Source organism: Coregonus lavaretus, assembly GCF_964263955.1.
Source record: "Coregonus lavaretus genome assembly, chromosome: 19".
Lineage (NCBI taxonomy): Eukaryota > Metazoa > Chordata > Actinopteri > Salmoniformes > Salmonidae > Coregonus > Coregonus lavaretus.
Window position 1 is genome coordinate 8515397 of NC_140006.1, and position 9689 is coordinate 8525085.

At 44.7% G+C, this 9689-nt stretch overlaps 1 protein-coding gene across 1 annotated transcript in view; it reads left to right on the forward strand.

Moving 5' to 3' along the window:
• LOC311147039 (zinc finger E-box-binding homeobox 1-like) overlaps positions 1-4425 on the forward strand; it is a 98851-nt gene extending 94426 nt beyond the window's left edge. The window contains exon 9 of the mRNA XM_084183646.1: positions 2837-4425. Coding sequence (XP_084039772.1) covers positions 2837-3696 — 860 coding nt within the window. The 3' untranslated portion in view covers positions 3697-4425. The remainder of the gene's footprint in view (positions 1-2836) is intronic.
• Positions 4426-9689: the final 5264 nt, after the last annotated feature.

Consider the following 9689-nt stretch of genomic DNA (forward strand, 5'->3'; position numbering starts at 1 on the left):
TTCCCCTCCAAGTCTCCGACCACTACTTTGTATCCTTTTCTCTCTCGCTCTCCTCCAACACTACTCACTCTGCCCCTACTCAGATGGTAATGTGCCGTCGCAACCTTCACTCTCTCTCTCTCGCTACTCTCTTCTCTTCCATCCTATCATCTCTTCCCTGTGCTAAATCCTTCTCCCTCCGATCTCCTGATTCTGCCTCCTCAACCCTCCTCTCCTCCCTTTCTGCATCTTTTGACTCTCTATGTCCCCTATCCTCCCGGCCGGCTCGGTCCTCCCCTCCGTGGCTTGACGACTCATTGCGAGCTCACAGAAGAGGGCTCCGGGCAGCCGAGCGGAAATGGAGGAAAACTAGACTCCCTGCGGACCTGTCATCTTTTCACTCCCTCCTCTCTACATTCTCTTCCTCTGTTTCCGCTGCTAAAGCCACTTTCTACCACTCTAAATGTCAAGCCTCTGCCTCTAACCCTAGAAAGCCACCTTCTCCTCCCTGCTGAATCCTCCTCCTCCTCCCCCTCCCTCCTCCCTCTCTGTGGATGACTTTGTCAACCATTTTGAAAAGAAGGTTGACGACATCCGATCCTCATTTATTAAGTCAAATGACACCGCTGGTCCTGCTCACACTGCCCTACCCTATGCTTTGACTTCTTTCTCCCCTCTCTCTCCAGATGAAATCTTGCGACTTGTGACGGCCGGCCGCCCAACAACCTGCCCGCTTGACCCTATCCCCTTCTCTCTTCTCCAGACCATTTCCAGAGACCTTCTCCCTTACCTCACCTCGCTCATCAACTCATCCTTGACCGCTGGCCATGTCCCTTCCGTCTTCAAGAGAGCGAGAGTTGCACCCCTCCTCAAAAAAACCTACACTCGATCCCTCCGATGTCAACAACTACAGACCAGTATCCCTTCTTTATTTTCTCTCCAAAACTCTTGAGCGTGCCGTCTCTAGCCAACTCTCCTGCTATCTCTCTCAGAATGACCTTCTTGATCCAAACCAGTCAGGTTTCAAGACTGGTCATTCAACTGAGACTGCTCTTCTCTGTGTCACGGAGGCTCTCCACACTGCTAAAGCTATCTCGCTCTCCTCTGCTCTTATCCTTCTAGACCTATCCGCTGCCTTTGATACTGTGAACCATCAGATCCTCCTCTCCACCCTCTCCGAGTTGGGCATCTCCGGCGCTGCTCACTCTTGGATTGCGTCCTACCTGACAGGTCGCTCCTACCAGGTGGCGTGGCGAGAATCTGTCTCCGCACCACGTGCTATCACCACTGGTGTCCCCCAGGGCTCAGTTCTAGGCCCTCTCCTATTCTCTCTATACACCAAGTCACTTGGCTCTGTCATATCCTCACATGGTCTCTCCTATCATTGCTACGCAGATGACACACAATGAATTTTCTCCTTTCCCCCTTCTGATAACCAGGTGGCGAATCGCATCTCTGCATGTCTGGCAGACATATCAGTGTGGATGTCGGATCACCACCTCAAGCTGAACCTCGGCAAGACGGAGCTGCTCTTCCTCCCGGGGAAGGACTGCCCGCTCCATGATTTCGCCATCACGGTTGACAACTCCATTGTGTCCTCCTCCCAGAGTGCAAAGAACCTTGGTGTGACCCTGGACAACACCCTGTCGTTCTCTGCTAACATCAAAGCGTGACCCGATCCTGCAGGTTCATGCTCTACAACATTCGCAGAGTACGACCCTAATTTACACAGAAAACGGCACAGGTCCTAATCCAGGCACTTGTCATCTCCCGTCTGGATTACAGCAACTCGCTGTTGGCTGGGCTCCCTGCCTGTGCCATTAAACCCTTACAACTTATCCATAATGCTGCAGCCCGTCTGGTGTTCGACCTTCCCAAGTTCTCTCATGTCACCCCGCTCCTCCGCACACTCCACTGGCTTCCAGTTGAGGCTTGCATCTACTACAAGACCATGGTGCTTGCCTACGGAGCTGTGAGGGGAACGGCAACTCCTTACCTTCAGGCTCTGATCAGACCCTACACCCAAACGAGGGCACTACGTTCATCCACCTCTGGCCTGCTAGCTCCCCTACCTCTACAGAAGCACAGTTCCCGCTCAGCCCAGTCAAAGCTATTTGCTGCTCTGGCACCCCAATGGTGGAACAAGCTCCCCCACGACGCCAGGACAGAGGAGTCACTGACCACCTTCCGGAGACACTTGAAACCCTACCTCTTTAAGGAATACCTGGAATAGTATAAAGTAATCCTTCTACCCCCCCCCCCCCCCTCTCCATTAAAAAAATAAAATAAAAATATGGTTGTCCCACTGGCTATCATAAGTTGAATGCACCAATTTGTAAGTCGCTCTGGATAAGAGCGTCTGCTAAATGATGTAAATGTAAATGTAGATGGCACCGGAAGTGGTCGATGAGGGCCCGCTCGTTGCATTTATATTTTTGTTCAGTATATATAATTGTGAGGGTTTGTGTTATGATATTGTTTCCATAACAAATGCTGTTGGTTTCACAGTTAGTAAGTCTACAGGCAGGTCAGTGTAATGTAGACAGTGACAGAACTAATGTAATGGTAAAAGCAGTGCACACACACACACACACACACACACACACAGCAAATCAAGAGTAATGGGTTACGGATTGATTTCTCACCCCCGAAAAAAACTTTTACACAGGTTTAAGCAGACACCTATGTTGTGTGTTTAATGGAGAAGTTTCTCTCTCCAACTTTTCCAACCCAAACTCGGTATGTGTCTGTGTGTCTTTCAGAGGGGTTTAAATAAAGCAGAAGTTTCTGTTAAACATCCATGTACATTGGGCACTAAAGTAATCTATTCTTCTCTCTTCTTCTCTTCTGTTTTCAGGAAAACGGCCACACGAGTGCGGCATCTGCAACAAAGCCTTCAAACACAAGCACCACTTGATAGAACACACGCGTCTGCACTCCGGAGAGAAACCCTACCGGTGTGACAAGTGTGGCAAGTGTTTCTCCCACTCGGGCTCCTACTCCCAGCACATGAACCACCGATACTCATACTGCAAGAAGGAGCCCCAGGGAGATCGTCAGGTGGGGCGTCGGCTCGGAATGAGCCCCGAAATGAGCCCCCAAACAGAGGAGCAGCAGTCAGACAGCCGGCCCACCTCCCCTCCCTCCCAACTGGACTCAGACGAGAGGGAGAGTGAGGAGGAGCTGGAGGAAGAGGAGGGAGAGAAGGAGGGCATGGAAGCCATGAGCATGGACGACATACGGGTGGTGCAGGTGGGCGAGGATGATGAAGAGAGTGAGATCTACGAGGTGGAGGAGTTTGGGGAGGAGAGACAAGAGGATGAGGAAGAAGGGAGCAGAGAGGAGGAGGCACAGGAGGAAGAGGAGGAAGGACAGCAGGAAAAAAAGGAGGAAGGGAGCAGAGAGGAAGAGAAGTCTGTACAGCAGGAGCAGGTGTGTGAGGAAGAGGAGGAAGGGAGGAGAGAGGAGGAGGAAGAAGGGCGGAGAGAGGAGGAGGAAGAAGGGCAGAGAGAGGAGGAGGCACACCAGGAGGAGGTGGAGGAAGAGGAATGGAGGAGAGAGGAAGAAGAGGAGGAAGAGAGCAGAGAGGAGTCTGTACAGCAGGAGGATGTGTATGAGGAAGAGGAGGGGGAGGGGATGGAGGTACAGGTGATGGGAGATGTAGAAGGGGAGGAGGAGGAAGGAGTGGCAGAGAAGGAAACTTTGGCAACAGTGTAAGCTATGGAAACAGAGGACAAAGATCCGCATGTGGACAAGGAGAACATTACAGATGCTTAGAAAATGGACAGAAAGAAACAGAGGAAAACAAGATGAACCGTGAATGAAAAATACATTTTGTGTTGAAAATGGAAATCAAAAGGTGTCAAATATCAAGACAGGAAAATCTTGTCTTGTCTTGTTGTCAAAAGAAGAAACAAAACAAACATGGCTGCCATGTTGATGCTGTGTTGTCGGTCCACTGTGTTCAATCCCAGGTGTGCCTGAACTAGACAATAAATCAGTGACTTTTATTTGTGGAAAAAAAACAGTGTTACTTAGACCTTGTTTATAGAAGTATTATACATTTTAAAAGAAAGAAAACAAACACCCATGGACTTTTGTTACTGAGAGTGAGACATTCGATCCCAGGTAATTTCTGTTTGTCAATGTTATTACTAATTTTGCCGCTCATGTTTTAACCTTTTAACCTGTACAGTTGAAGAAAGATTTCTATACCTTTTTATTGCCCAATGACGGTGTTTGCTAAAATCTGTATTTTATTGAGTTCTAAAAAAAAAAAAAAATCTGCACTACAGTATTCCTGGTTTACCTATGGATAAAACATGCCTCATGATGTGTTGTTCACCCTTTAGTATGATTATGTACACACTAGCTATAGATCTTCTTTATGTTAGCTAACCTTAGCATAGCATTTTGTTTTCAGTTGGATTGTTAGCCTTAAGAAGAAAAGAGGATTCTGGGGTATGGGTGGGAGGGGGTTAGCCTGAGTGCCAGTCTGTTCGTACTATCATGTTAACTCCTTGTCACTCATTGTCATGCCATGTTTGGCTTGTCAAGGACAGCAATGGAATTGGCAAGAGCACAAACAGATCTGGGACCAGGCTAGGGAGGGGTGAGATGGTGGGGATGATGATGTGGCATCTGACGCCATAACCAAACTGTCCTATCAGGGAAGGTGTCACAACCTCAAATCCAGCATTCTTATCACGTTTCTCCTTGGTCGCGTCCCAATAATCTCTCCTTCTTCCTGAAGTCTGCACTTGTTTACTACTCCCCACAAATGTAAAAGCATTGGATTGGTGTAGGCATGGGCTAAACTAGAGGGAGTTTCCACAATATTTTGTATACCAGTCCTTTGCTTTCAAATCCATGAAGGGAAGAGAACAAGTGCACACGTTTGGAGAAAGGCGAGATTATTGGGACGTACCCCTTGTGGGACGTACCCCTTGTTTTTGGTTTGGTTAGTTGTTAATCAACGATCATCAGTGTTATAGGGTCATATGAAGCAGGAGGGGGGCAGTTCTGCGCTGTACCCCGCCCCAATGCCTCCAGCCTTATGCAAGAACAGTGTTATTTTTACTTCACGGATGTAGCCAGTACGTCTTTCAATCTGCGCAAGGCCCATTTTGAATAATGTTTGTTTACTTGCTTGGACTCATTTTTAGTTAACTTGTGCTTCGTCCCAAATGGCATCATATTACCTATTGGTGCGCTATAGGGGTCTGGTCCAAAGTACTACACTATGTAGGGATAAAGTGGCCATTTGGGACTAGGACAATAGCATGAATGTGTGTGTGAACAAAAAGGAACAATGAGAGAATAAGATGGATAGGAAAGGTTTTTACAGTATTTAAGGGGATTTTGCTGTGTTGGAGTGTCAGCCATTATTAGTTGAGTGCACTTGTTTTAAAAAATGGTGGCAAACTAACCCTCACTTCAGGTAACAAATGTTAGTGAATACGATCCCTGTGTTTTATGAAGTGTTTCAGTTGATTTTACCTAACAGTGTTACATAATTATTTTTCAGTTTGGCTTTAGTTTTTTTTAAATGTGTGTGCATTTTCAACAATGGCAGTATTAGAACCCTTTTCACTGATAAAAGTGTACCTATTTAGGTTTTATAGGACTTTTTATATTTATGTGTCTTATTTTTATATTTCTTTATGATTATTTATTACACACATTGTAGTGTACAATACTGTAGTTTGAATTGATACAATAATATATTTTAGTATGAAAAATGATTTGAAGGTCAAGGAATCCAGAGCGGTCTGAAGTACAGCTCTGGAAGTCATGAAGTTTGTTTAAAAAAAAAAAACCTGAAGTATTACATTAACATGATGTCTGTTTAAGCTGAAGAAAAAGAACTAGAAATGAAGACACAAATGAAGAGAGAAATGGGAAGTGTTTCATGTTCATCCATCATCAGGCTAGTTGGTTAGACTGACCTGTCCTTCATTTGATATGAAGCTACTGAAAACTAACTGTGTGACTAAATGCATGAGTCCTCGCTGTTGTAATGAAGGATTGATCTTGTTATGAAGATATACGTAACTCCCTTTTTTTGTCAAAGCCAAAATTAGATTGTCAACATACTCTTTTTCTTTCCGTTTTGTGCCAATTTGTTACATTGTACTGTTATATGTCAGAGGCTACAATTTGTTTTATACATTTCCTGTTTAATCCACTGTTTGTTTTTATAGTTGTTGTTTTTTTGCTCCATTTTTTATGACCCCGCCATCATAATTAAATAAAATAAAGCATTTCTGAGATTGGGTGATCTTTATTTTTATGTAACAATAATAACGTTTAATTCATCTGTAATATATTGTATACTTGCTCTTTAGTTCTTAGTGGGAGTCAGGAGACAATGGTTGATGTAGTGATGCTTGTAGGGGCCCCAGGACCAGTGGAAGCAAAATAGCCCAATAACATCAAAGATCCCCAACCATATTTTACATTAGGTATGGGGTTATTTTCTGCTTATGCATCCTTATTTTGACACCAAATAAATCAATTTTCATGTCATCCAACAAATGTAACAAACGTCAACAAAATTCTTTATGGAGGAATGGTCTAAGATCCATCCCAATGTTTTTTTCCAATATCATAAAACATTTTAGGAAAAGGTTCAGTGCCGTTATCCTCGCAAGGTGAAGTATTGAAAGGTATTGAAAACAGGGGTGCCAAAAATGTTGACCCCTGTCTTTTTGGGAGAAAAAAGTATTACTTGTTAAACAAAATCTCTTTCTCTATGCAATTGTATTAGTATAAAATAATATCATTTTCAAAAAAGAAAAGGCATATAATATAGCTCAGTATTTGTATTATTTATTTTATACATTTTTTTTTGCTCATCTTTATCAAGGGTGCCAATAATCTTGGACCTGACTGTATGTTTGTATCAGATAAACATATCTAGAGATTCAGGTCTGGATTCATTCAAAGGCACTATCTACAATGCGCCTTTTAAAGGTAATTTACACTTGAGCCGTCTTCCGCAGCGTTTACCATGAAAGCGAACGTCAGGGAAATAGCCTTTCAAATTAAATACCTGACTGTATTTCCTGAACATTATTATCTGTTCTGCCAGTAATATTCCCGGACCAAAGGTAATCTACAGTTTAAAGAAGATTACAGTTCTGACACTGAGCCAACTTGTGGAGTCCAATGCCTATAGAGAAAGCTAATTTTCATTCATAGGAATAACACACACCAGCAGTATAGAATCAAACTGAATTAAACACACATACTATAATCACATAATTACTTTACACATGCAGTTGAGGAACATCATCAAGTGTTGACATGATACCAAAAAGATTATTTTCCAACTAATCAAAAATGTACTCTATAGTAATGTCACGATCGTTTACGAACGAGAAGGACCAAGGCGCAGCGTGATATGCATTCATATTTATTTACGGCTAAACACACGACAAAACAACAACCGAAACGTGATGTCCAAGGTAGCATACAAACAACATACCTTACACGGAACAAGATCCCACAACTAACAGGTGCCAAACGGTTGCCTAAGTATGGTCCCCAATCAGAGACAACGAGCTACATCTGCCTCTGATTGGGAACCACCCCGGCCAACATAGATCTACACATTCTAGATCTAAAACATAGAAAACAAACTAGCAAACCCAACACAGAAGATACACACCCTGACTCAACAAATACAAGTCCTCAGAGTCAGGGCGTGACAAGTAAGTTACTATAGGGCAGTCCTTCTCAAATAGTGGGGCGCGCCCCCCTGGGGTGGCTCAGAGCGATGCCAGTGGGGGCGCGTGTGACCCCGGGGAACATGCTTTTTATATATATATGTGTGCAAATATGACGAAGCGTATGTAGCGCTTGGCTTCACTGTGACTACGGTGGGAGACGAGGAAAGACCGGTATGTTTACTGTTTCTACAAATGTTGGCAGCGGACAGCATGAAGCCAAATAAATTAAGGCGTCACTTAAAGACATTACACCCCAATCACGCTGATAAGCCGCTTGAGTTTTTTCAGCGAAAACGTGCCGAATATTGCCAACAATCGTCCCGCTTTGTGAATGCTACTTCAGTAAACCAGCGAGCACTGTTAGCATCATATAAGGTGGCGTACCAAATTGCTCAGTGCAAAAAAAAACACTCCATAGCAGAGGAGCTGATACTGCCTGCAGCATTAGACATGGTGCTGCAAAAATAAAAACGATCCCTCTGTCCAATGACACTGTCGCCAGACGTATAAATGACATTGCTAACGATCTTCGTTATTCCAAGATGGCGTAGCAGTGCGGTCGCTTTATTTTTCGTCCTGTGTAAATATCCAGCTTCTTGTTTTTGTCTATATTTCTCAATTTTTTACTTTCATTCTTTAACTAAATATACTTTCCTGCAACCCGCCTCACCCAACGTGGAAAGGATTCTATTATTTCTTTATAACTTTCATCAAGAACCGTAAGCTGAAAATAGTGGCTACCTGTTATTAGTCACCGTTAGCGTCTTCACCATTGTCCGTGGCCTACACTATCCACCAGCCAGCTCTAGCTCTAGCCTGGACAATTCGTCGGCCAGTCTGCACAGCGTGCTATCGACCCAGCGTGTTATCGACCCAGAGCTTATTGGACTTTCTGCCGGAATCACTGGACCCTAGCGCCGGATCATCACAACCAGCTAGCTAGCTAGCTTCAACCTGTTGTTGGCTGATTACCATTACCATTGCCCTATAGCAAGCACCAGTTAGCCTTGAGCTAGCCTCAGGCCCATCTCCCGGCTATCTACCTATCTGTCAACCGGACGGGACCTCCTAGTGTTGACACTGAGCCCCGCCGATCCAACACGACTGGTTTGCCGACGAAATAGTCTGATGTGGTTTCAACAGGCTTCCCGTTGCGACGACCACGAAGATCCATCTGCCACCCCCGGCCCGCTAGCACACGCAAACCACAACTGTGCTCCCTGCTAGCTGTGCCGAAGCACCAATTTGAACTGCTCTCGGACTCACATATTGCTGTTCACTGGACCTTATGATCACTCAGCTGCACAGCTGATGCCTGCTGGACTGTTCCTTTACACGGTACCCTGTCCTGTTTATTCTGTTTAGTCTTAGCCCAAACGTTATTGCTATTTCCAGTTGTGTCTTAGCTCTCTCTAATAACACATGTGACTGCTTTATGCCTCTCTCCCATGTCAATTATGCCTTGCCTATTGCTGTTTGGGTTAGTTCTTATTATACAATTTCAATGTAGAACCCCTAGTCCCTCTCAAACTGCCTCATACAGTTCCTTTGTTCCCCCCCCCATACACGCCGAGACCGGCTCAATCGATGCCTCCAATGACGCTATCTCTTTCATTGTTACACAACGCTTAGGGTTACCTGAACTGTACTCATATCCTTCCATATCCTTTTCTGTACATAATGCCCTGAATCTTTTCTACAACGCCCGGAGAACTGCCCCCTTTATTCTATGTACCCAACGCACTAGAAGACCAGTTCTTAAAGCCTTTAGTCGTATCCTTATTCTAGTCCTCCTCTGTTCCTCTGGTGATGTAGAGGCTAACCCAGGCCCTGCAGCCCCCAGTATCACTCCTACTCCCCAGGAGCTATCATTTGTTGACTTCTGTAACCGTAAAAGTCTTGGTTTTCTGCACATAAATATCAGAAGCCTCCTTCCTAAGTTTGAGTTATTCACTGCGTTAGCACACTCCGCCAACC